The sequence below is a fragment of the Alexandromys fortis genome, unplaced genomic scaffold (assembly GCF_014885135.2).
Source record: "Alexandromys fortis isolate MF-2015 unplaced genomic scaffold, M_Fortis_MF-2015_v1.1 scaffold_2_1_26212458, whole genome shotgun sequence".
Classification (NCBI taxonomy): domain Eukaryota; kingdom Metazoa; phylum Chordata; class Mammalia; order Rodentia; family Cricetidae; genus Alexandromys; species Alexandromys fortis.
In genome coordinates this window covers 19,097,908-19,125,086 of record NW_026067930.1, presented here as the reverse complement: position 1 = coordinate 19,125,086, position 27,179 = coordinate 19,097,908, and the positions used below count along the sequence as shown (strand labels likewise).

Below are 27,179 nucleotides of genomic sequence, written 5' to 3'. Positions count from 1 at the left end.
AAGTACTTCATTTGATCTCCTGATGTCAGGAGTGTCACCTGTGACCTGTTCCAAGTGTACACCAATCCTGACTTTGGAAATTATCCAGTGTTTTGTATGGAAAGAATCGCTTAGGCGTTAGCCCTGGACCACATTTGTTCATCCCCAGAGTTTTCAACAGTGTGGTTCAAGAATTTGCATTTTAAACAACTCTTAGATGTTTGTGATGATCAAAGATGAACAGGGAAATTGAGAGTGTATAAACCCATTATCGTCTTGTTGAAATAAAAGCAAGAGGGAAAGAAATGAAAAATAATTTGAAAACTTTAATGATGTTATTATATAGTATTATCATAAAATCTTTTAAATAAGGTACATTCAATTTCTCAGAGCATCTAATATTCAGATAATTTATAGCCCATATACTTTCTGACATTAAACAACTGACTATATAATGCATTTTTCTATAAAATGATATTACATCTTACACAGACAAAATTATATTATAAAAACATTCCACACTGGAAAACTGGCAGTATCTATTAGAAAACCCTACAAAGTTTCTATTAAAAATATATTTTATCTCTTTTGTCATAACAATAAACACGAATATTTTTTCTTTCTAAAATTAAGTCTTACACCATTTCTCTCTAGGATGATAATATGTACAAATCTTATATCTGAATGAATATAAATAGCAATACTGTAATAGTCTTACAGATATATTAGTAACTTTTACAGAAGAGCATTGGCTTTCTAATAAAAGCCTCTGACACAACTGAAATCTCAGAGCTTTTTAAGTGAGAGATTCCCATATTTAGAGAGATTCAATGGAGTCTAGATTGTATTACTATTACTATTATTTCCAGTTGAATTACTGCAAGCAGTAATAAGAGAACACGTAGTCAGTAGATAAGGGGCCAGAAATGACAGCTGGATAAACTACAGGGGATTTGTTGGACATTGGGGGAGACATCAATCCTTTCTCCATATCCTAGTTTCTTTTAGTGCCCTGCAACAAAGCCAGCCATGGTTGGTGCAAGAAATAAATTTCGGTGGTTATTTTCAAAAGAAAAGTACTTAGAGTCAGCTTAGGTCCAACTACAGATGAACATGAAATACTGTTCTTGGTAGCAGGCTGCTAAATAAACTACTGAAACCTACCCCTGGTTGTCTAGCCAACTCCCCAACCCAAATTAAATCTTCAGATGGGAAACTGTCATCTTGCCTATGAACCTGAAAATGTGACAAGACCCATACACCTGATAACCATTTCAACAAAGAGCACGCAATAGACAAACAGTACAGAGTGAAGAATAAGACATGGCTGACATGTAAAGATAGCAGAAACCTTCTGGTTACTCAGCCATGAGGAAAGGCAGAAAGGGACCTATGTTTGGGGCTATAATAAAATACCCTCCCCTCTCAATCAGCATGGCTGCCATTCTGTATTGACACCTGGCTTTGCAAAGTTACAAAATAGCCTGCCTCACTTCATTACCCAATAGTCTTAATACAAAGTGTGTGTTTGGGGGTGTCTTCATTCCCACCGTCGATGTGAAAGGGATCACTGTGCCTTTTCAAGAGCCTCGAGAAACAGTCTTCTCCATCCATCAGAGTTGGCCCATCCTGAAGAAACAGCACAGCGACCATTTCTAGTTACAAACAGCTTATTTTCACGGACTGGACCTGGTTCCCTATCATTTCTAAAAACAGCTTCTGATACAACCTGTACATAGTGAAGCTGTGCAGGAACCTGATGGTCTTCCTCAGACTGTGGGTGACCGTTTTGGGAAAGTGGTGTGTTTTCAAGTGCTTGAGGGCGTACATCAAGCCCTTCAAGGTGTCTTGGTCTCCATTTTTGATCCTCCACAAGCTGAGCAGCTTGAGGAGCTGCTCGCTCGGTTTACATGTCTTCCTCGTTTTCTCTATGTCCTCTGGACCAATCTTCTTCCCAGGCAAGCTCTCCATCAGGACGTGAAGCTGCTCTGCCGTGAGGTTGGCGTGGCCGATATGCCGCTGAACACTGCTTTCGCAGAGGTCGATATCTGTATGAACCAAAGAGATGCTCATGTCATGCTTACTCATCTAAGGCCCCAGACAGACACTCTCACACAATTTGTAACTTCAGATTAGCCTCTCCAGCTCTTCCTTAGGTGGCTGAAGTGACTCTTATTTTTTTTCCTGGTTGCTATTGTTTTATGTTATAATAGGATAACATACAATCTCCTCGAAGCATCCAACAACAGTCTTTGTGGGAAGCTCCTGTTTTTGACATTGAGCAATGGAAAATTCCAGACTTATTATCTTCAGCTTTCCAAGCAAAAGCTGCAACTTTAAAGATCGCAGCATTTAAGGGAAGGAAAAAAAAAAAAAACAGAAATAAAACATCCAGGCTCTTCATATTATAATGGAAATTTCATGAGTTGCTATCCAACCTTGGCCCTCTTTGACAAGAGACACTTTAGTCTTTAATGAATATACACAGCACTGGAGAAGCACCAGAGTGTGGCAGATATGGAAAGCCAGCAACAGGAGTCCAAGAATAGCAAACACATAGCCTGGAGGGCATTTCAGCAATGAGCTTGGGCATAAACATAAGAAGGAGTAACTAATGTCTCTATTAACGACATGAGTCATTTACTATCTGTGAGCCTTAAGGCAACTTCGTTCATCTTTCTTGGCTGCAATGTTCTCATTTATAAAGCAGGGAATTGGGTCCCTTCACATGCTGACAGTCCCTGACTTTCCATTTCTTTTTCTTTTTGCTTCAGGGCTAATTATAGGTTCAAAGAATAATTTTTGTTTTGCCAGAAACACAAGAAAAGTTTACTCTGCATAAGTGAAGGCGCTGGTCTGTCAAAAGGGAAGTGGTTCTCATGAAATCCTTGCTCTGACTTCCCATGTATGCGCTTTATGGGAAGTGTAAGGAAACTGTCAATACCAGGGGAGAGCAGGGTAATTTCTGCTCCATGCTGTCTGCATTAGGAAAACCCTTTTTCACCTCTGTGGCATGTCCTCAGAAATGGTAGCTGAAGCTGGAATTCTTTCCAGTTGTATATCATAAAGTGTCTAGTTCATGTGGACTGAAATTGATTTTCCCCTCTTTAGGTCTCTTCTTTCTGTCCCTCCATGCCTTGCTTTTTACCCTCCATGCTGGTTCTAAAATAGATGCTTCAGGAAGAGATAGCACATTCAAGTATATACTTTTAGCCAGTCCTTTCTTCTAAGAAACTCAAACGCTTATTGGATCTTACTAATCGTCCCCACAGATGCACAGATGTTACTAAGATGGTAATTTGGTTGCAGGCTCTACAGTTAGGATTGATGAGAGGTCAGGACACGTGCCGCCCCTCTGAAGAGACTTGGCGAGTACAGCAGAGTGTGAAAGGTGATGCAAGGGCAGAGGGACCAAGACTTTCTTCCAGGCCGCCAGGGCTGGAGGCTGAGGAAACAGCTAAGGAATCTGGGCACAGAGTCCCATCCCCCCAGCAGCTTAGTCCTGCATGGAAGAGTTCACACCTCTTCTTTCAATTAGTGCAGAGGTGAGAACAGGTCCTTCCTTAGCTGTGACAGGAATCCTGTCTGCACTACCACTTGGTGAGAAATTGTCAGTTCCATGAGGATCCCAGGGAGGGGGAGCACCCGCCCCACCACATCGACAAAGAGTCCCTTTCATATTTTATTACAAATATGTGTGTCTGATTGCTGATTGCCATATTTATTTCAGGAGATGGTACCTTGGATGATCTTCTTCACCAGGTCTTGGTCTTTGTTTTGATGCTTCCATAGCTTCAGGAGTTGGAAAGTTTGTTCTTGTGAGCTGTGTCTCCGCTTTATCCTCTCGACACTCTCTGTGTTCACTTTCGTCCCAGGCAAATTGTCTACCAGAACACTGAGCCAATTCGGCGTGAACTTGGTAGGGACAGCAAACCTGAAGAAGGCCTCTTCGCACAGGGTGACATCTGCAGGAATGTGGAAAACAACGGAATTCACTGAACACTTTAATTTCCCACAGTCTTTCCGACAAAATAATAAACAAAGCAAAACCAACCACAAAATGAGCACGCGGGTTGAGTTTTCTCTGAGACAACATGCCAAAACAGGAAGGTTGAAAAAAACAACCTTCTATTGGTTGCTCTTAGTAGAAGAGACCAACTGGACTTGTGTGTTGTCTAACATTCTTTTGTTTTCCTTCTCATTTTTTTGAGGGAAGGAGTAACTTGATAGATGATTAATGAGAATTTAATGTAGATACTCACAAATAATAGACAAAAATTAAATGACTTAATATAAATATTAATAAATTGCTAAAAGTTTGCTCAGTGACTACTGGGTAACACAAGGTCAGGGTCAAAGAAAAAACAAAACACAAAATCAGTGCCTAGAAGGAACTTAAACAATAATCAAAATAGGGTATTAGTTTATGTGCAATCACAATAGCATATTACTTTATGTATGTGTGGCTAACGTGTAGCTTATTGGTAGAACAAAGCAGGGGACATATAGATGAGTGTTAAGTCATTAACCATCTACATTTATCCTACACAAATTTCAGTTTTTCATAAATATCAAAGTATATACAGTGAAGGACTTGGCATATACTAAATACTCACTTAATTGCCAAAGTAAAATGCAAGGTGAAACAAAGCAATGTTAAGGCTGAAATTAGCTCTTTCCCTCACCCTTCCTTCACTCATGTTACTTTTTAGGTAAGAGAAGATAAAGTATACATTAACTAAGATATCTGATATCTCAGTGGAACAGTGGAGTGTCTGGGGCTATAAAAGATGCCTGTATCTATTCCTGTACGTCTCGCTTCTGTGTAGTAGAGAAAGACCTTTGGAGAAGGTCACGCTGGCTTGCATCATTGTTTGTCCTGATGCCTGAAAACACAGAGCACTGGTGTGTGAGTCCCATAGTCCCTTGTTGAAATCAAAGTGGCGGTAGGGGTGTGGGGACAGGGAGAGAGAATATACCAATCCTATCTCCAACAGGGAGTGGTTTGCACTATATGTGGGGACTACAGGCGAAGAACTTAACATGACTAAAGCTTCCTGGAGCTTCCTCGCAATGAAGCTATGGATACGATTGGTAACGAAGCTAAGTTTTCACTTCCAATTTCGAATCCGTTTACTTCATGTTTCTTATTAGTTGCCAACTTATTCTCCAGCTAATATAGTCGTTCTTTGTCAGGATAAAAATGTGTAAGTTAGTTCTACAATTTGAAGTTTGTTTGGGCACAAGCCATCAGCTTGATACCACCAATGGACTCTACTTAATTTTAGTGTGGAAGAAAGCAGTGGGAAGGGTCTGGGGCTCGAGATGCCCTTGTGATCAGTGAGGAGGTGCAGTTTTTTTTTTTTTTTTTTTTTTTTTTTTTTTTTTTTTTTTTTTTTTTTTTTTTTTTTTTNTTTTTTTTTTTTTTTTTTTGAGTTTGAGCTTTCAGCAACTGTTAGGCAAGTTAAGAGTCAAGAAAGACAAGACGTGAGTTTGTGTTGCTCTCAAAGAAGGAAGATACGCTGGCATGGTAAGAAGGCAATGTGGTTTGGGGTATAATTACCTATTCCGCATTTTTGTGTTGCTTCTCTGTTTCCAGAACATACGTTGTCATGGGATGCATTTCCTCTCTGAATTAGCAAAAGGCCAAGGGCACTGCAGTTCGTGTGTTTCCTACAGGGGGCTTTCGATGACGTCTCATTTGAGAAGAACCCATCTGGACATCTTTTGCAAACTGTGTTTCGCTCCGGGGTTCCTGTGGAAAAATACTCCGCAATTTAGCGCCTTCTTCCCCAACCCTTTCTCTGCAGATAAGCACAGTCCTGAACCGAGTTTTCACTGCTACCACGTATTGCGGGAAAGTTTCTGAATCTCCAGTTTCCGCTCCATTAGACAGAGATAACAAACCATCAACAGTCAGTCCCTCCGGCTCTTTCCCCTTCTTGCAATACCCACGCAAGTTTGTAGTGCTGTTACCAACTAAATGCTCCTGAAACGGGAGATGAAATGAGAGGAGGGTGGGGTAGTCATTAGTCCTGCCTCTGATGAAGTGCCAGTAAGGCTTGTCAACCGTATTCTTTGCACAATTGCTTCTGGGAAAAAAAAAAATCATCAAGATAACGGCTGTGTGTCTGCTTTCCTGTCGCTCTTTGAAATCAGCACCCATTGAAGGTTGCATCATTAAATTCCAATCATTTCTTGCAGGAGTTCTTTCTCTCCGAGCTCCTAATTGTGAAACTTGCTAACCTTGGGAAGAGCGCATTATAGCAAACTCTGGAAGGTACTGGTAAAGTTGACTGCTGACTCACAAATGTAAGCCCGGCATTGAGCTAGATAGCAAACAGACGATGAGATAGTATTTGCTTACAGTTTGGAGTAAAGAGCGTGGTTAAATCTTTAGGAAGGGTAGCTACAAGGGTATTTTACTTCATGCTTTTAAGGCATTTAATATCTTTGAGGACATTATTGGTTTCAAAACTCTAATGCAGAGACTTTCAATGCAGACACCACTGAAAATAAACATATTCAAACCCTGCACTCTATTATGCATGGACGCAGCACACATTATAGTGTATTTGCATATGAAAATATCTCCATCTAGTGTAAGCTGGCTGAACAGATTCAGGCTTCAGTATTCAAATGTAGATTGCCCAGGCCAACTCTGGCTCAAGCAAGATAACAAACACAAAGGAGACAAATGAAAGCTACCGAAAGTTATTAAATTTCATTTATGAAAAAGCCCCACCTCCCATTTCCTTATGTCTTTTACCCATCCTAGAAAGAAAGCAGTGAAACAGGTTGGTTCTAGTCTAGTCTCCTGCCTCTTCTTTTATAAAAAGATTGATGATTCATTGACCTGTAAAAATGACAAAGGACTAGCGCAGGCAAGGAGGAGGAGAATTCACTTATTGTTTGGTTGTCAGCGTACCCTCTTACATTCCTCTCCTTAAGTGGAACCCTACTGCACACTAAGTTCTACTTATTTAGGCATCCAGCCTCTGCCAGCTTGCTGAGAATAAATGACCCGAGTGTATGGATCCAAATCTCCGTTTGCCAACTGCCACATTATCTATAAAGAAAGTGAATTTGTCGTCCTTCAGGTACATGTTTCTGGCTTGAGTTTTCTGAGGTCATAGAACAAGAAGACCATATGTAGAAAATAGTTTCTTAAGAAAACTAGCCTTTCCAGTTCTTTAACAAAAGAAATCCAAGAAAGACAGATACAGAGTTTCTATCTCCTTGGAGGCTTCATCTCATAATCTCTCTGAGTAGGGCTTCTTTCAAAAGGGACAACACTTTTGTGCCTAAAACAGTGGAACCGTCTAAATAGTGGTTTTTGCCTTGTTAGTATCAATAGAAATAACAAGTGTTTAGTCTGGCAGGCAAAATGTGAAACGCAACAATGAGAAGATGGATTGCGAGTCACTAAGACAGCCCTTAGTAACTCGACAGGAAGAAGAGGGCCGGCCAGCAGGCAGATACGAAGAGAAGAAGATGAAGCAATCTTGCCTTCAAAACAACAAAAAATAGTTATCCGATATTTTGTAGAATAACACCACACCATTCTTGCTTCCCTTTGGCCTAGAAACCTCATATTTTCCAAGCAGAACCTCCTTGCAGGTCTTGGGAGAGAAAAAGTTGAATAACTCCAGTATGTCCTTTTCTCTAAGTCTCCTAACTATCTCCTAGTTCCCCCCTCAGAAGTACTTTCATGTTTGTGAGGGCAACAACCTTATTATTTCTGGTATTTCCACAAATTTCAGCTCTTGGAGCTGCATAGTCCATGTTTAATTTCTGGATCTGCCTCAACACAGCTCACTGCACTGGAGTAAAGAGGCTTGCTTGACTTCTTCTCGCTGTTGGTTGGTATAGTATTGAGTCCCAAAGTGTTACTCAATAAAAGTAGGACATGGTAGTTCCTTCTCATTCAAATGCTCCATCCAGCAGTATTACTGGGGGTTCTATAGCACACACTTCTTTAAAGATTCATTACAAAAGAGATGAAATAGGTTCCAAGTTTTTGTTTGGGGTTTTGTTTGTTGCCTTGCTTGAGATAATGGCCTCATTCCATAGTCTAAGCTATACCCTAGGTTAGCCTTGACCTTGTAACCATCCTGCTGTGTCTTTAGGGATGGGACTCCCCAGGCCACTGCTACTAGACTTAACTTTAATTGTATATGCTTTCGGTGAATGCCTTCAAACTGAAAATCCTTGTCATCTAAACTTAAACTTATCACAAGCAATGAACTTGCACTAGGCGAACACGTACTATGACCTCTCAGCCAGGAGTGAATTGGCTCCCGCAATGGAGGGAGGCTTGCAGCTGTAGCTACTTGCTTGATACCAGGACTGCTGATTCGCCCTCATAGGGCTTAGAGAGGCATGGGACAGCCTCCCACGGAAGAGAATGATCCAGCTTAAGTCAAGTGAGCTGAGTTGAGGACCCTGCTTTAAAGTGAGTTAGCAGAATTTACAGGGATCCCTCCAAGTGGCTGCTCTTCATTTTCCTAAGCCACAAGCGGCTGTAGTTTACAGTGCCAGTTTGTGTACGTGCTAGAAAAGGAGAACGGGTTTCGCCTTCCAAAGTTTCATGCTAGCCCCAGCCCGTGCTGCTGGGAATGCAAGAAGAGAAAGTTCTTGTTTATACACAAGGACTTCCTGTTGGCTTGACAATCTGTTTTGTCTAAGATAAAGAATAAGCTGGTTAGAGGTTTGCTACTGTCTTTATCCTCCCAAACATTCAACTCCCATGCCAAAAGGAGAACCAGCTTCATTTTTAATAATGAAATGTATTTCCCCTAGCCGTTCCCATTTTTACATAATTAATTATAACTGCTCATTGTTAGTGCTCCAGAGTCTCATTAATATCAGCATAATTACTCTCTTGGTATCGATTAACATTTCTGATGTTTGTCAAAAAGCCCAGCAATCTGAATCTGTCCACGCCGAAGTGAGACGTGGTGGTGTATATCAGCTACCCGTGGTGCAATCCAGACGATGGGCCTTTACAAGGGAGCAATCCATCACGCGTCTCATTAGGGAGTAATTTGCTGCATTTGAGATTCCTCCCTAAATTACACTGTAGTGGCAAAGTATTCCTTTGAGAAAGCTCCTTTGGACACAATCCATATACACAGCACACAGTGAACAGGTTCTGTTATCTTTTATCAGGACAAGTGTCCCCTAAACTGGCTACTGTCTGGCTTTGCATGTTCCTAATTGGTGTTGTTAGGCGTTATAGCAGATACCCACCTGCCTGCACCACTCCGAAACCTGGGGCGCAGCTCCTGTGCTTCAAGCAGAATTCCAGCTCCAGGTAGCGCCCTTCCTCACATTCACACACACGGTTGTGGGTGCGGTTGCACTCCTGCTTCACGGACTGCAGTTCCTTGCACACTGGGCTGCAGTACACACACTCATCACTGGTGTGCCAGCTGTCTGTATAAGAGTGGTCAGGGCAGGGGGCACACAGTGTCTTCCTTCTCGCGGTACAGTGCTGTTTTAGGTAGGTGCCAGGAGGACATTTGTCACACAGGATCTGACGCCCGCTTTCTCCCTCATAATGAAGGTACTTTGGAGGAACTGGTTCCTGGGTGGTCCACTCAGGGATGTCCAGGAGCTAGAAGGGACACAGTGGTTAGTTAGGATGGAAGTGGGGTGGTAGTTGTGTACAAAGGGAACATCTGAGTCAGGAGTCACTCACTGCCTAACCTTAGTCACACCTTTCCAAGGAGATCCAGCACAAACAAGGTTCTAAAGCCATAGCTTTGCTTCCAGTGGTTTATGCCAACTTCCAAGAGGATAGAGAAAAACAGACAAAATGATACATACTCATACACAACTGAAATTAAAAAAGAAAAATCTCAGAAGAGCACTAGTGATACTTGGGGCACCAGTGAGTAACCAACCATCTGAGATATCATCTCTGGGTCAGTAAGTGGATCATGTCCGGAAGCAGTGTGGTTTTATTGGTGTGGAGTTTGGCTTGGGCATGAGCAATACAAATGAACCAAAGTCACATGTTGATTCTGATGTATGGAAAGAATGAACTAAGAATTACTTTCTTGTTGACTTGACAGCTAGTTTCTGAACCTTCACTGTGAGCCAGACTCTGTTCTGACTACTCCAGATAGAGTTCTAAGCTAACTAGTTCAGAAACTCTGGACCATGAAGTTTACGGGCCAGTCAGAGAAGAAAGTACATACAGTAAAATATGAAACGGAATGTTAGAAATCAAGAAATATTTTAAAGATAAATAATAAAGCTGGTTAAGGAGACAGGAAACGTGGAATGGAAGATGCGGAGAGCATAACTGCTAATGTGGTCACAGTTACTGGACTCGGGACCAGATAATAGCTTATTGTTTCCTTAATTATTACTTAATGATAAAAAGCAATGGAAAAAAATATTGATGCAGTGGGACAGTACAGGATTATCAGTGACCATTCATAGTATTCATTCATTCATTCATCCATTCATTCATTCATCAATGCAGTAGATCCACGTGAAATGTCTCCTAGATGTGAGGAACTAGGAATGTCCTGCTGAGTCTCACACGAGCACACAATCCACTGGGGAGAATTTTAGGATTTTAAGGTTGAAATTTTTTTCCAATAGGCTTGTGGGTTGGTGACAATCTTGTCTCATATAGGTAAAACACACATAGAAGATGGAATGACCGCGTCTGCCTAGGTTGACTGGGGGAAACACGGGGGACAGGCACGGTTTCAGAAGTGGCCATCCATCATGGCTAGAAGTCTGAGATGTGGAGAAAAGAACCGGCAGGCTAGGTTCTTTTCAAAGGACCAGCTGCACACAAACTCTGTCTCTTGTTCTGCATCCGCAAAGGTCTTCTGAGAACATTGAAGAACAACTTCACGCTAATTACAGGAAACACGTTCTCAGAAGCATCGTCCGTGTGTAGATAGTGGCTTGCTTGGTTTTTATAGTTTGTTTTTGGTACAGGGATCAACACTGACTGTTCAGAGGTTTGGGGAAAGCAGCAAAACAAACATATTTTTTCCCTCCAAACTCTCTTGCTTGTAGAGCTCAGGAAAAGTCCCCCACTCACCACCACACACACCTGGGAAAAGCACACCCAGCTAGAGAAACAGCATTCCCTATTCAAATCAGATGTGGCCAAGTGTGGCCAAGGTGAAGACTAGCCCCTTTCATAAGCCTTCGGTGTTTTAGTCTAACTGACTCCATTCACTTCCAGTGAAACACAGCCAGTATCTCAGACTGTATGGGCTGATAAAATGAAAGAAAAAACAAAACAAAACAAAACAAAATATCTCCTCCAAAATGATGGATTTTTTTAGCAGAGAGGATTTTTCAGAGGGCTGCCATGTGAGACACTCCAATCAACATGCTGAGGGGGGAGGAGTGAAAAGTCAGGCCTGCTGCTTCAGCAGGGCACCCCATAACTTGAGGGGTTCAGAAGAAAGCAGGTCCTTTCGTTTCCCTGAGGCAATTTATTTGGCTTGAAAGAAGCAAAGAAATGGCTGGCTGGCTGATTGGTCATTTGAATATGCTATGAGACATGTTTTCAGGATCTGGTTCAAGTATTTCTCTAATCCCCAGTGCTATGGCATGAGGTTTGCCTAACACAACACACAAACCCATATGAAAGCAATGAGACACACTTTTCTTTCTTTTTTTTTTTTCTCTTGCTGTTCACTTTAAGTTTCCTGGAAAGTCACATTTGAGGGTTCTGCCTTCGGGAGGTCTGGCTCAAAGGACCAGAGAGGCTGTTTATCTCAAGGATGCGTGTCCTGTGCCCATTTGCACAGGGGTCAAGATGTTCATGCGTGCATGACTCTGTTACTCAACTGTGATGAAGATGCGAGGGGGTCAGGAAAACAATAACAGCTGCTCATGTGTTTTACCCTCCAGAGCCACGGAAACACCAACAACAGCTTAGTACTTCTAACCTGGAAATACAAAATCTGGAACACTCCAACACCCAAACCTTCCCAGCTACCATGTACATGCTCAAGAATGTTCAGATTTTGTAGAATTTAGGGCTTTAGAATTTGGGGATAAGGGACTTCAGCTGTCAAAGCATAAGCTGATATTCTTAAAACATGTTTAAAAGTCATAATCAGAAATATTTCAGACTCCGAGCCTTTCAGGCTTAGAATCTTATCACCAAAAATACTAATACAATTTGTGTTTTCCTGGGAAGTTGACATGACATTATTGCTGTTTTCCTGCACCGATACCATGGAAATTAATCATTTCTTTAACATTTAGGGAGATGGAGGTGGGAGAGGAATTTAGAGACAAATGAATAGACAAGGTGTGGATTTAAGAATTAGGAAGTAATTAGTAGAGACAAGTTCCTCAAGACTGCTGTGTGGAACTAAAACCCAGAAGGCATTGAAGAATGATGGGCTTGTTTTCAGTGAGTTCAATTGGACCTCTGTGCTTCACTTGGGAGAAAAATTCCACTTTAGTGAAAGTACAGAACTCTGTGTGGTCAAAATTGGATAGTTAGGCCACAATCTTTGGTTAGCCCCAATCCCCACACAGAATTTCTGGACTCAGTGGCTGGGCAGAGGTTGGTCAAGATGAATACAGCTCTTCTTCCTCATTTTTCTCTCTTCCTTTTGCCCTGCCTGGAGCAATGAAAGGGTCATGCTCCTAACATTAGTTATTGCTCCTTTGCCTACTGATAAGATTTCAAACCCAATAAGGGTTGAAAAATAAAGTTCTGTGTAATTCAATCTCCAGATATCCCTGAACATCTGCAGAGGCTGAGACACATATACACTTGTCTGCTGAGACTTAACACACTTTTTATAGATGGGAAGATCTTTTCTTTGTTTCATGTTTGATTTGTAAGAGGAATTAAGCGTAACTTTTCTTTTTCTTTGTATTTTCTCCATCTAACCATTATCTGATCCAATCACCTGTACTTAAAAGTAATCTATAAGTCCTACAGTCTAGTGCTTCTCATCAGTCTGGGATTTCTTCTGGAAGCTTCCATACTATTTTTCTTGAAAGCATAAAGTGCTATCCTTAGAGGCTTATTACCCGCTTCCACGCTACTGTTGTTACACCATTAAAGAATCTTCTATGCAGACATATTTTCTTATCTACAAAATGTTGACAGAGGCTAGAACAGAGTGATGCTGGTGAGTAGATTTAACTCATTCTCTAGTGACTTCTCTAGCTTCAGCATTGCTCTGTTCTTGGATTTGACCATTTAGTTAGTAATGAGCTAAGAAGCAAGTCTCCTAGTATCTCTCCCTTCAGATTTTTGCTCTCTTTTTATACTAGCAACCTCTTGGTATGGAGTCTTTTTACATCAATGGCTGCTTTTCAGGTTCATGATCACCTATGCCTTCCACCCCCACTCAAGCAACAAGGGATTTGACTAGAACCTTCTATCAGCTTATTTGGCTATATGACTTCCTAAAGGACAAAAGAATACACTTCCTCTGACTGGTTTATTTTTGCATTATGCAATACAGACAACCCCGTACTACTGGGCTTACTCTCTGGTCTGCAGAACCATGAATGAGCCAGTGGGTTTCCATTTATAGAAGATTCATTAAGAGCATCCCACGCGAGCCTGGAAATAGTCAGTTGGTTTGGGAGTTCCTTTTGTAATCCCCCGTCATGATCTTTGCCACAGAGAACTATTTGAGGATTGTCCAGAGTTAGCTAAACGTCTGGTCAGTTTGTAAACCATGCCATATTTGAGTTCATCTCAGCAGTTAAAGGAAACATCCAAGTTACGTACAATTGAGATTTTCATGAAGATTGTTTGTAGTATAAATAAATTACAAAAGTTATTAAAATTAAACTCTTTTCACAATAAGTTCCATTTATTAATTTTTTGTTATTCTTTTGTAGTCTCCATTCCTTAATTAATTAGCTCACTCACCAAACATTGATTAAAACAATCATTGTTCTCTTGAGGTGCAACAAGATGAAGGACCCAGTACAAACCCAGACTGATGTAAGGCATGTATAAGCTACTCGTTGATTTTTTTTTTTTTTTAATGGAAGCAGTAAAAGAGCCTGGAGATGAAGGAAAGGATTGAAAAGACAATTTGGTCAGAGATTATGAAGAGTTGTTGAAAAGGGAAGGAAGGGTAAATGAATGTTGGCTGATTTTGGCGAGAAGGTATGATAACCAACGAAGCAGTTGAATTTTAAGTTTCCTGAGGTCTCTATTAATTGTTGAGAGCAGAAGTGTGAGTGGGTGTGAATAAAGGGAAGTATTTTAGGTAGGAAGATTCTTTTTTTTTTTATATATGAGATGCAAGTAATGATGCTAAGCAAATAGCTAGAAATACATACTGGATTATCCAAGGATATTGTATACAAGCAGAAGAGGGAAAATGCACAGACTTTTAGTATTTGCAAATATTTGTAAAAGGAGATAGAAAAGAGAAAGTAAAAACGTATGGATATTGTGTACAGTTCTAAGAAGCATATGGAATGAGTCATGACTAAGTTGTGAAAAGCACACAGCCTGACAACCCAAATGTGAACTAGCATGCTCTTCCCACTGGAAAGTTGGAGAAGCTGCATTTAGACTATGTTGACCAGATTGTGAATTTAGTTCTCCCACTACCTTGGTGACCCTGGGCCAGTAATTCCTAAAATGAGAATGATTCTGAATCTTATGTTCCCCAAATACTCATTTACAAATCTTTAGGAATATAGAAACTTCTTTTCTTTTAATGGTCAATATCAGTTTTTATTCCCTTAAGCCTCCCTCAGCTCCATCTCCAATCTTGCACAAGCTTTCAGGTATGTGGCAGGGGTTATGGGCCAACTAATCAAAATCACATTGCATCTTCACTTTCTGATTAACTTTGTGGTTGGGTAAATGAACCTTAGAACAATGTTGGGGCATTTCCCCAGAAAATTTATGTTTTATGTTTATTTCATTTTTCTTTTTTATTAAAAATACATTCTTTTCTCATTCAATATAAAGAACATAAGACTCAGATAACCATGTGGCATAGCCATGTGTGCTGATGATACAGATAGTAGGAAATGAAGCATTATGAATCAGATCTATTACTGGAGATATTTTGTATTTCATGGTCAATATAGAGTTGCGCACCTAACATGTGCCCCAAATTAATTGTCTATCTATCCTTTTCTTAATGATCTCCAAAATGTCCCTTTGACTTGTTAGTGAAATTAGTTTCAGGTTGGGATTGTAGCTCACTTGGTAGAGCATCTAGCAAGCATAAACAAATCCCGGTGTTCAATCCCTTGTGATAACAAGTCTTCGATGTATCTAGATATTTACTCAATCTTGTACATAGGTTGAATGCTTTCTATATAAAACTCAAACAATTGGGGGTTACACAACATAGATAACTACCCAACATGTAAAGGATGCATTGGCAAGGACAAGAACACAACCTGCATTTTCTTGTCTGTAGAATGACAGGGGTGAAAGATTTGCCAGGTTTTTTTTTTTTTTAAAGCATATTTCATTTGCATGGAGTTGTGTAAGCACTGTTGCTTTGGTACTTAGCCTCTATGAACAAAAGCAGTTAGCTCATTGGAGAGGTTTATCTGCTGCTGCCAGGTCCCTTCCTGAGGAGCGGACTGCCTAGTAATTTCCCCACTAACCAGTTATTTGGCTCAGGGTTATGTCTCCAGGTAAGGAAGTAAAAGCAAATGAATTGAATCTGTTCATCACTACATCTGTGCTCTGCTGCCAACTGCTCTCCCAGGCAAGTGGGGGAAAGGAAACACAGGCAACTATGATTTATTAGAGGAACCACCGGGCCAAATTTGTCTTGAACTTGCTTCCCCTGAGGCTGAAGAGCAATCTCCAGGCAAAATTTAACTTTCAATGTAATTTTTGTTCACTTCAGAAGTTTGTGTTAGTTTTCTGAAGGCATTTACGTTAATTAGCAAGGTTTTGCTTGTGCTTAGACCCAGCCAGAATGAACAAAACAGATTTGCTCATGAGACTTGTGCTATCATGGAAAAGTATTACAGGTGGTTAACATTTTACTGATTAACCAACATATAAAAGAAAAAAAAAACAGTCCAAATGAAAAGTTAACATTCAGGAAGAAAAAAAAGAGCTAGAGTTATGGCTTAATACAAAAGATACATAGAATTCTCACATATTTTAGGTTCCTAGATCCTAATATTTCTTTGCTTGGTCTTATGATAATAACCTTATTGGAGACATAATATCAGTTCTGGAAAACAACTTCACCATAGTACTGGCTGCATTTTTTGCCTGGTTCTTAATATTCAGCTTGCCTTGAAAATCGGCAAGCAACATTAGGCCTTGAAGTCTCTCCAGCTCCAGTCCCTGACATCAGAGCCTGTGAACTGGTGGTGTATTTTGGTATGTTGCTACTTCTGAACACAATTTTAAGATTACATTTTCTCTTTACGGTCCTTTCCTTGGAAGATAACAATATTGCTGACAACACTCTGTAGAGCCTTTTGCTGACTAATAAAACCTGTGCTTACTTCATTGACGTTAAGGCCACGGGCCACTGTTAGGAGAAACATAGGAGAAGTTCTGCAAGCAGAAAGAGCAACCAAGTGCAACAGAAGCTTAAAGGACAAGGGGACTCGACAACATCTGTGTTAATATGTAGCCATTTACTGTCTGCCTTGGTTGTCTGAGGAAGCACACTCTCCATCCTGTGTGGTATGAAAAAAATAACAATCTTTCATTTTATAATATCACTAGACAGCAGTCTGTAGCCGAAGCCCATTCTTCACATGCTACTGTCCGTTGTCCACCTACAAGGGGACATGATTAGCTCCATTTTAAACATGAAGACTTGAGTGATTAGTCAGAAATGGCAAAAATTCCAAACCTTCGAGGGTTCAAACCCAAACTTGCTTGGAACTAACCCTTTAACAACTGAGTCTTCGGACTATAGTCTTAGGAATAAGCTTTCCAGTCTTATGAATGAGACAGACATGGAAGTAACTGTAATACCGATGTAAAACACAATATAATCTGCCACTTGCCTATCCACTCATCTATTGAACTAATTCTATCTCAACCATGCATCAATGTATTCACTCCAATTGATGCAGGAATTCTCCCGTTTGCCACTGAAGCAGCTGACAAGATGCTCTTGTAGAAAGGCCCGTGAGACTGGAAAACTAATCGCATCGTATGCCAAGCAGTGCATTCTCAGTAGTGCATCTCCATGCTTTCATTGTCTAATAAGCCATAATCTTCTTGCCTTATACTCAGTTACTTAGAAAATTTGGGCTTACATTCACATCAAGTAGAAAAGATCGTTGCAAAATAAAACAGCATCCTCCTTAAGCTAAAAGCTAAATGGGTCCCAGCAAGGAAAGAAAGTATATGTAACCATTTTTTAAGGATTTGGCCCTGGGGGCTCTATTCTATTTATCCTTCACACCAGCTGAATGTTCTGGGGTGAAGGTACAAAAAAAAGTCGTCTTCTGATTTGCTAGTATTTCCACTGGACTTGGTGGCTAGATATTAGCATGCTCTATAGCAGAAACCGAAAAAAAAAAAAAGTCCCCATCTGGGTTACCTTAGGAAAAATAGAAATTAGTGAAAACTACACAACTTCTCTGAGTTCCCCCAACTTCTAGTCTGTGATTCTCTGCGCCCTAGGCTTTTTTTTTTTAAATAAAAGACTATGTAGAATGTGACATGTAAATGTGATAGTTACTGAAAACAGTACCAATGTCTTTCTGTTTTATATTTGCACCCTTTGCAGGCATTTAAGTAGGTTGCTAATGTAGATGAATGAAACTTCAAGGAGGAAATTTCAGCTGGAAGTAATGAAGGAGAACAAGCATAGTCTGCTTGGTGATGCTCCAGAGTCGGGTATCTAATTCAATCTGCTACTAAACATCCGATAACTGCTCTAGCTTGCAGGCTTTCTATAATGTTTGCTGCCTAGAACTTTTAATTTTCAACCAAATAAAGATCTTATTTTTGAATCCTTGTAACCATTGGCTTTGTTGGTGACACCCTTCACCGTGATTCAGACATCACACGTAATGGGGTGTTGGGTGACGAGCCAATCAGCACACTGATTGAGTTAGACCGTGCAAATAAGCAACTTCACAACCTCAATGGCTGTCATCGACACCGAAGGGACACTTTTCACCATGCTGCCTGGTTGGTCTGTCAACAGTCAAGCAAAGATTCTTGTCTACTAAGTAATATTTGGAAGCTGTTTATGTGTGTGGGAGTATGAGGAGAAAAATCAAGCAACCAAAACTACAGAAAATTTAGTGAGCAACACTGGCAATAAGAAGCTTGGTGTGGAAGTGAAGAGGTCATTTTAATTCACGTGAAGCGCCCGTATTCCTCCTATTCTATCCTCACTAGATGGGACTCCTCCCTATCATGCTTGGGAAGGAAAAAGAACTGAGAATCCCTGTTTAAAAAATAAAGACTACAGAACACTAATGACGATACCATCACACAGTAAACATCACTCACCTCTTCACAAACCAGTTATTTCTTATTTCTTCCTCTCTACTGGACGTTAAGAGACAAGAAGCAGAGTGTGGGGTAGAGTTCTGCTGTCTGTCAGCTGGTGGGATTATTCAAGTGTACATTTAATGGCCTTGCCAGGCTGCCTATTACCATGTTTAGAATGCCTCAAGCTTTGACATTTATTCCAAAGAGCAGTGTGCAGATGTCAAGTACTTTTTGTGAATATAGATTCAAAGAGAAATTTTGCTCAATGACTCTAAGAAGATGGCTTGTGACCATAATTATACGTCTTCAGTAAGTCCTAGGGGAATGTCTTGAACTTGGCTTTTAACTAAATGGAGGATAAAAAAAAGCCCACATTGCCAATTTCTATGTATACCAGCTGATGACAAGAATGAGGAAATGGGAATGGTTTTGGTTTAAAAGAATAAGTTGTGACCCTCCAGAATAAGTTATGCTTTCTAAAAAGTTAGATAATGTTTCAAAAGCTGCTTCTTGAGGGACTTCCCTGATTTCAGCAGAATTTCTTGATTTCTTATGTATGACCAATGGCGCAAAAGAAACTTTTAACAATCATAACAAAAGAGATTATTGGAAAATATTCTGGTAATGTTTCATAGGTAATTGAGTCTACTTGGTTTTTGATTTTTGGGATATTCAATAATAGATAATCGATTCTTTTCTTTCTTTTTCATTTAAATTTAATTTATGTGCATTGTTGTGAAGGTGTCAGATCCTCTGGAGTTACAGACAATTGATAACTGACAAGTGAGTGTTGGGAATTGAACCCTGTTCCTCCAGAAGACAGCCAGTGCTCTTAACCACTGAGCCATCTCTCTAGCCCTTATACTTGATTCTTTAAAAACAAATCTTGGGTGACAAAACTTTGAAATTATAGCAGATGTTCCACAGATCACCTGGTACAGCTCCTCTGTTAAGCAGAGGCACAAATGGAGGTCACTGATTAAACCCTAAAGGTAAAGACAGAAGCAGGAAATCAGGGCCCTTGAGTCCTGCCTGGCTTACTACTCAGAGTGTTGATACACTGCTCTGCATCTGTCTTCCAGATGCCCTGCGCTTTTGGGAGTGTTGATGCAAATTGATGGGGAAGGGATATTGTAAAAAACAGGCTCTTGCTATCAACATTTTCTAAGGATAAAATACATAAGCTTGTAACAAGAAAGGAATAAACAAAAGAACTTGCATTTGAACAAGAAATTAAGATTGAGTGGAAGCCCAAGATGGGGCAAAGAGCAAGACTGAAAAAGCAGGAGAGTTCAAGGGCAAAATCAGGACCAGGAACACGAGGAAGAGTAGACTATGAGGAAGAGCAAGACAGAGACCAAGAAATGCATAAGGACAGAACAAAACCACAAGAACTAACGTCAGAGGAAAACAGGAAGCAAAGAATGACCAAGGACACGGGACAATAGATGGAGGAGCAGCCACCTAACAAGAAGCATGGCAACTAAGACCTTTTTTTTTTTGTATCAAAAACTTCAACAGGAAAGTTAATTACCAAAGGCAGTGAGCATGCTCAGAGCAGCTGCTGCCTTACCCTAAGTCTTAATTAGTCTTCTCAGCCATTTCTCTGCTTTATTGATGGTTACTTAGGAAATATTTGCAGAGTGTTGCCAAGGCCCAGAATGAGTTGATGTGAAGGCCTGGGGACTAGTTTTGATTTTCAAAGATGGTGGTGCACTCCCACTGCAAGTAGAATGTTAATTACCAGGGGCAGAACAGAGTGGGGCTCCAATCCAGAGACCTCAAGTTTCAGTCACATTGAGTACAATCTAGCAATCTCTATAATGGATAAATAGCAGTGCTGCCCTGTGTATTTGAAGTTTGTTCAGACAGGAAATCTTGTGTGTTCTCAAACACAAAAGTGCTTTGGAGAGCTGACGGACATATTAACTAGCTTTTGTTTAGAAACTAGCTGTATTCTCTCTCATTTTTATGTATGTTTTTCTTTCTTCTACTTTTCATGAGTATATATGTAAGATGTATATGTATTTGTATGTGTACAGACATACATGTGTGTGTATATGCATGTATGTATACATGTATGCAGAGGCCTGGCATTGAGGTTGGATTTTTTTTTTGGTAGCTCTCCTCATTATTCAATGCTGCAACTGTCTTTCGACTTAATTTGCACCTTGGTGTCTTGGCTTCTCTGGCTAGCCAGCTTGTTCTGAGGATCTCATCTCCACCTTATGAGCCCAGAAATTACACGTGGGCTCTACACCTACATGTCACCAGTCTCTGGTCCTTGTGCTTTTGCGGCAAGCACTTTCATCGCTGAAATATCTCCCTCATTTTACATTCCCTATCAGCTGTCTGCTGGCTCAGATACTTGTGAGAAATTTCATGAAAAATGTATCTACGCAAGCCCTTGGATATCATGTCACCTTATACTTGTGATGAAATATTTTATTGTGCCTGTAGAGTGCACATCTCTTACAGAGGCCAGAGGAGTGGTGTGTGTGTGTGTGTGTGTGTGTGTGTGTGTGTGTGTGTGTATGGGTGTGTGGGTGGTGGGGCAGGGTACCATACAGCTTCTTACCTAATGTGTTGTAACACTATTCTTATCCCTCACAACGGTCTAAACGTATTCCTTTTTTAGACTTTCTATGCTAGTTATTCTAAAATATTCTGTGGTAGTGAGTTCCAAAAGCTAATTATATGTCATATAAAAAATGCTCTTCTTGTATCTATTTCAAGTTGGCCGGACCTCGCTCTTTCTTCTTGCACAGATAGTTTACAGCTGTTGCTAGGATTTCCGATTCACTAGTTCCTGCTATGGTGGGTTGCTAAATTTTGTTTTGATTTTTGTTTTCTTTTCTAAACATGGTTGCTACTGCTGCTTTTGTTTGCATTTTGTTTGCAAGACTCTCCGCATTAGAAACAAGCCTGAAGGGTGTCTTCACCCTTCCCTCTCTTGACATGAAGTCAGCTTTCTCTGTGGCTCTCTAGGCTATTGACCTGGGTTATTAATAATATTTATATCTCAAGTCCAGGCTCCCTCTGGGGGCTGAAATTTCTTGAGTCTAAGATTCAGCAACTGTTTTTTGAATCTTTTTTTAAAAACATTTAAAATTGATCAGGGAAAAATCCAACTATCTAATGATCCAATTGAATAACATGAGGCCGTGTTCTCTAATCAGCAGAAAGCAACACTTTAGCAATGTGGGGAACTGAGAACAGAGTCCAGCTCTGTTCACACTGCACATCCAAGAGTTAATATGTCAATCCAGTTGATTCTGTTGCTCTCCTAAGAAAAAGCTTTCATGAAGGTTTTGCTTTTCCATATCAGAAATGTATATATACAGTGATGTTTAAAATACCGGTCAGATAAGTAGAAGGTTAGATTAATATTTTGAAGGGTAGTCAAGCCAACCGTAGGAGGTTAAATCCCAGTCACACATTAGGTAGGTAAACTCTCTTGGAACATCCATGGAGATTTCTGATAGATTTCCCAGTGCTCTAAAAAAAAAAGTCACCATAGTCCATTTCCCTCAGCAAACACATGCACCATGATGGTGGAAACCTTGAGGGGACAAATGAGGAAGAAGGAAATCTGTGTTTGCAATGAGCCCATGTTTTGTTTACCACTCTTTCCTTGGAAAAGTCTAGGAATGACAGTTACCATTAGGAATCCAGAACAACCAAGAATGATTTTATGCCCTTCAAGCTTTCAAATGTTCTGTCAGCAGCTGATGAATAACAAACAAATTAAACACACACACACACACACACACACACACACACACACATCACTGTGATTTAGTTTTAAGTGTGCACTTGACATCACCTAAGATTGCCTGGGAAAAGAATCTCAATGGAAGACCACTTAGGGCTGGCTAGACTGTGGGTTATGAGCATGCCTGTGAGAGATTTTCTTATTGGGTCTGATTGCGGTAGGTAGACTCACTCTGAATGTGGATGTCATCATCTCTAAGCAGGGGTCCTGGGCTGTAAGTCTGGACACAGCTGAGCATGAGCAAGCAAGCCAGTATCTCTGCATTCATTTCTTTCTACTCCTGACTGTGGATGTGACCACAGTAAAACACTGATAATTTTGGCAGCTTTGCTCCATCAGAGCAACAGAGGGGCAGCCAAACACCGTTAGTCCAGGCCTTGAAAGACATAAAGCCTTTTTTGGTTTGTTTTATTTTATTCTGTTTTTATGTACCTTAAGCAACCCTAACCCTGGCTGCAAAGTAGAAATTAAAGCTGAAGGAAATTCTCTTGGTTAATGCCATGCTAAGGAAAATAGGAATTTTTTTTTTTTCACAGAAAGCTTTTATGCAGAGGGAGCATGTAGGCTGGGAGCAGTTGAGAGCAAAACTCAGAAGGTAAGGTAGTGAACAGAAAAGCAAGACCAGCAGACTGTGAGCTTAGGGTCCCTTTGGAAAACACGGCCATGACTTCTAGAACGCTCTGAAGAAAACGTTTGGCACAGCCTTCTTCGTCCACCAATGGTATTCAGCAACTGTGGGTTTTAACCTAAGTAAAATTTAAACCTAGATTGAAATTAGGAATTACGCTGAAGATTGCTAGGTGACCGAGGCCAGGAAGGTTGCTATGGACACCCGGCAGACTATTGGGCAGGGCTGCCTGAGTGGAGTTGGGTGTATATCGGATATTTCTAGAAACCATCACAGCATCCACATTCTCAAGAAAAAGAAAATGCTAGACAAGCTCAGGAACTCAGCCACTGGGGAAAGGGGAGGGAAGACAAATCCAAACCAAAAGTCAGAAGGTCCAAGAGTGTTGTTATCCTATAGGAAGCCAGAACAAGGGGGCAGTTTTCCTGAGCCAAGAGCAGCTGCCTCTCCTCTCTTTCCTTCCTTCCACTCCCTTCTGTCATGAAAGGATGAATTCAGAGCTTGGCTTGGAGAAGTTCAGGGTGGGTTCTGACACTGCATGATGGATGATGGGAAGTTCCAACCACAGCTAAAGCCTAGACCTAAGCCAGGCGTGTTGATAGTCTCTGCTCTCCTAGTAACACACGGCAACCAAGAAGGAAGTGACTTGTATAACGAGCGATGAGCGGCCTCTCCTTGCAGAACAGCTCTCTGCTCGACTGTGCTAGTGAGCATTCTAGGAATTCCCAATGACCACGGACCTCTCCTGAGGACTGCCCTCCTCTCCCTTCACTGCCTAACTACCAGCGTATCTGCCGCTCTCACGGAAGAACACGGAATATACTTCGCGACAAGGCTTGCCGTCTCTCGCTAGGATATCTTGATTTTATCTCCAGCAATAGCATACCCTATGACTCCCTCCGGGTGAAGTTAAGAGGCCATTCCTTCCTCCTCTGTGTGTCGTCAGTATTTCCTGTATGTAGTTGGTTCCAGGTCCCCCTCTGGTTGTCTGTTATCACACAGGTAGAGCTAATGAGAGGCGGAGACTTCAAAGTGGTGGAATTAATGCCCGCTCATCCCAGGTAAGAGAAGACAGGAACTCCAGAGGGGAAAAAATGCAGTCACTGCAGGAAAGTGGTGTGTGGGCACCTGAGCTGGGTCTAGTGGAGAACCACTGTGCGGCTACTTCCCTTATGAGCTCACGGGAGGCTGTTTTTGTTTTAATTCTTCAAGCATCTGGGGCTTCCTCTTTTGAAACCGTTATTACATGGCAATACTTGGCCCACATTCTGCCTCTTCCAATAGGCTGTTGGGTCCAGAAGGCAGCAATGATACCTATCTGGCTACTCACTTTGTTCCCAGTATCTAGTGGAATGCTTCATACAAAGAACCAAATATCTGTAGTGCTTCTGATTACTACAATCTTTCTTCTCTTTTTACTAAGGGGCCTCTTTACATGTAAGTGCAGTATGGCCATTTCTCACCATTCATAAAAAAAAAGTCAGAAACCAATAAAAGAGCAAGAACCTTCTTATTCATTTATATATTCAAGAACCACTCAAGGATTTTCTCTTCTTATAATGTTGTATTATTGAAAGTCAGTGTTATCTATGTACATATCTCTTTATATAGACCACCTATAAAATAATTATCTTTCTACTATTTGGGAAAAATTATTGGAAGAAATAATTCAGTGATGAATCTCTGGGCAGATCTTTGAAGGGAGACAAAGTGAAAAATACGTAAAGTTAATATATAAAGTTTAAATAGAAACAAAACCAACTTCTGCTGTTGATTAGTCTGAATATAAACGTAGTAGTAAGAGGGGGGATATAAGGACCTTTTTGGGGTGCTGATGATGTATTCGTAGATCTTTCTGCCAACTCCAAGTGCTCAATTTAAGAAAGGTATTTAGGCACTACCACTCGTACAAGTTCTAGTGTTCTTTTGATGCTTCCGTTTATTGTGTGTGTGCACATGCGCGCACGTGCAAGTGCACATGTGCCAGGGAATGGGAGCGGAGACCAGAGGACATCTTTCGGGAGTCAGTTCTCTTCTTCTGCACAGCGACCCAGGGCTTGAATTCATGTTGCTAGGTTGTCAGTGGCCTTGACTCACTGAGTCATCTCACTGTCTCCCAAAAGGTTCCCTTTCTAAAACGGTCTTCAAAGTGTAACTGGAGAGATGGCTCAGCACTTGAGAGCACTGACTGCTCCTTCAGAAGACCTGGATTCTATTCCCAGCACCCACGTAGAGCTCGTCAATGTCTGTAACTCCAGTCCTAGAGGATATGATGCCCTCTTCTGGCCCCATCCAGCCCCAGGCACACGCATGGTGCACAGAGACACACATACAAGCAAAACACACATACACCTAAAAATAAATCAAATTTTCAAAGTTCTTCGTGTATCCATACTAGTGGATGTCTGCTTTACATGCGCATGTACATCTGCTTATGTACACATGCAGCTAACAGACTCGTGTGTAGTCTCCTGCCCACCTTTTCCTGAGTGATTTATTGTACATGGATGTTTCTGTGTTCCTGGAGCTAAGGAGACAGTTACATAGCTTTCCATTCTCAGTGTGTGAGTTAGAGGTTGGAAGCCAAACACTGACTCTAGCGCATCCCAGACACAAATATTTCTTAAAGACAGACTTCTCTGTCTGAGTTGTAACTGCATGAGTCTCTCATGCTGCTGATATAACGGAAAAAAAGATTTTGGCAGAGAAAAACTTCTACATAGACGTTAACAACAATTTTTCCAAAGCCTAAGCTAAAAAGTTTTTGAATAAAGAAAGGGAAGGAAGGACTATGCTATGTTAAAGAGATTACTTTATTTTCCAAACAGCATTTCAAAGCAGCCTTCAGCCCTATTTAGTGTTGAACTTGATCTGGTTATTTAAATATGTTCTAGAACACAATTATCAGTCTATTAATACTTTTTATACTATACTGATGTTGAGAACTAGAATAGCAAAACTTTATTAAAATATGAAAGTGCACAGTTAAATGAAAGGATGTTTTCTCTAATGCCTAAAACACGTAAGTGAAGTCAGCTTAACGATGCACCAGACTGTACCCCCGCCCCCACCCTCCGATCCAAACTCTTCTACTCAAGTTTCAAAACGTCTGCCTTCTCTAACCTACAGTCCGCTTCACCTGTAGTTATAAAAAAGTCAGGTCAAGGAAAGGCACGGTGCACCACATAAAGCCTAAGTAAGTAAATACATAAGGTAAATGAAACGGCTAACATCAAGCAAAGAGTCTAAGTCTCCTCTCACTGAGTCTTTCTCCCCTCCGCATAAACTCCGCGGGAACTTTTCAGGGAAAAGCCACTCACCCTTCAGACCAGCCTGGTAAGGCTAGAAAAAGGCTCCTCGGGTTTTGGAGAGAGCCCGGCTTGGTCTCCATCAGCCGGAGGGGAGGTCCCCGAACCCAGGTGGCCAGCAGCCTCCTGCCCACGACTTACCACCAGAAGTGCACAGTACAGCCACTTGTTCATTGTGGTCCTCAGAAAACCTCAGGCTGCAGCCGCTGGGTCAGTGCTAGGTGCGTCTCTGCAGCCAAAGCGATCATGACGTTTTTATATAAGGTCTGGGCAACAGGAAGTATGCCCTGCCTGCCTTTGATCTATGAAGTCTCTCATCTGAACCAACCTTGTACCTTTCCTTTTTAGGAACCCTGGACTCTAGTGGGGATGCCGCTTCGGGGTTAACACTTTAGGCGCCGGAGTGGGAGGATCCTGCGTGGGTCAAAGGGAGTGGGTGGCTGATGGGGTATAAAAAGAAGAGGAAACGAAGGGAAAAGCCACCTCCAAGCTGTGGATCAGGCGGCAGCTGTCCCGCTGCGTCTAAGGTTTCCTAGCCTCTTCCCGCCCGCGGCCAGCCTCGGGGCAGCTGAGACCTGCTGTGAGAGGCTGGGTAGTCACGGGGGAGCCTCTGGACAGCCTCCGGGCGCTGGATCCTCCACCCCAGGTTTCAACTACAGCAAATGCTTGCCGAATGTAGCAGATACTGTTCCCTTGCTGGGAGAAGTCTGGAGTTTTCCTGTGGCCTGTTGTTTCAACCCCTTCCCAGACGTTCTTGGAGTCCCCCAAACAACCCTTCTCTTAAAGGCATGGCATTGTCCGCGGCTCTGTTGGGAGAGTTTGTGCAAAGTGACCCGCTGAAAAAGGCTTTTTTTTTTTTAAAGTTATATTTGCCCGAGGTTATCAAGAGCTAGGGAGAACAAGAAAAATAAATTCTTTGTGCCTGGAGTATAAAAGCCTTACAAGCAACACTTTGCTTGCCAGCAACCTCCTCCCTAAAGGGCTGTTGGTGCCTAAGAGTCCTAACCACTGGGCTTCTATGCTCATCCCTCCTCAAAAATTAAACCGCCTCTTCAC

General features: G+C 41.3%; 1 protein-coding gene across 1 annotated transcript; it reads right to left on the bottom strand.

Moving 5' to 3' along the window:
* Positions 1-285: 285 nt before the first annotated feature.
* On the bottom strand, positions 286-26,860 carry Tnfrsf11b (TNF receptor superfamily member 11b). Its single transcript, XM_050145129.1, has 5 exons — positions 26,265-26,860; positions 9,232-9,598; positions 5,543-5,734; positions 3,720-3,944; positions 286-2,027 (listed from the first exon to the last, which is right to left on the bottom strand). Exons 1-5 carry the CDS (start codon positions 26,295-26,297, stop codon positions 1,639-1,641), a joined length of 1,206 nt encoding a protein of 401 aa, XP_050001086.1. The 5' UTR covers positions 26,298-26,860; the 3' UTR covers positions 286-1,638.
* Positions 26,861-27,179: the final 319 nt, after the last annotated feature.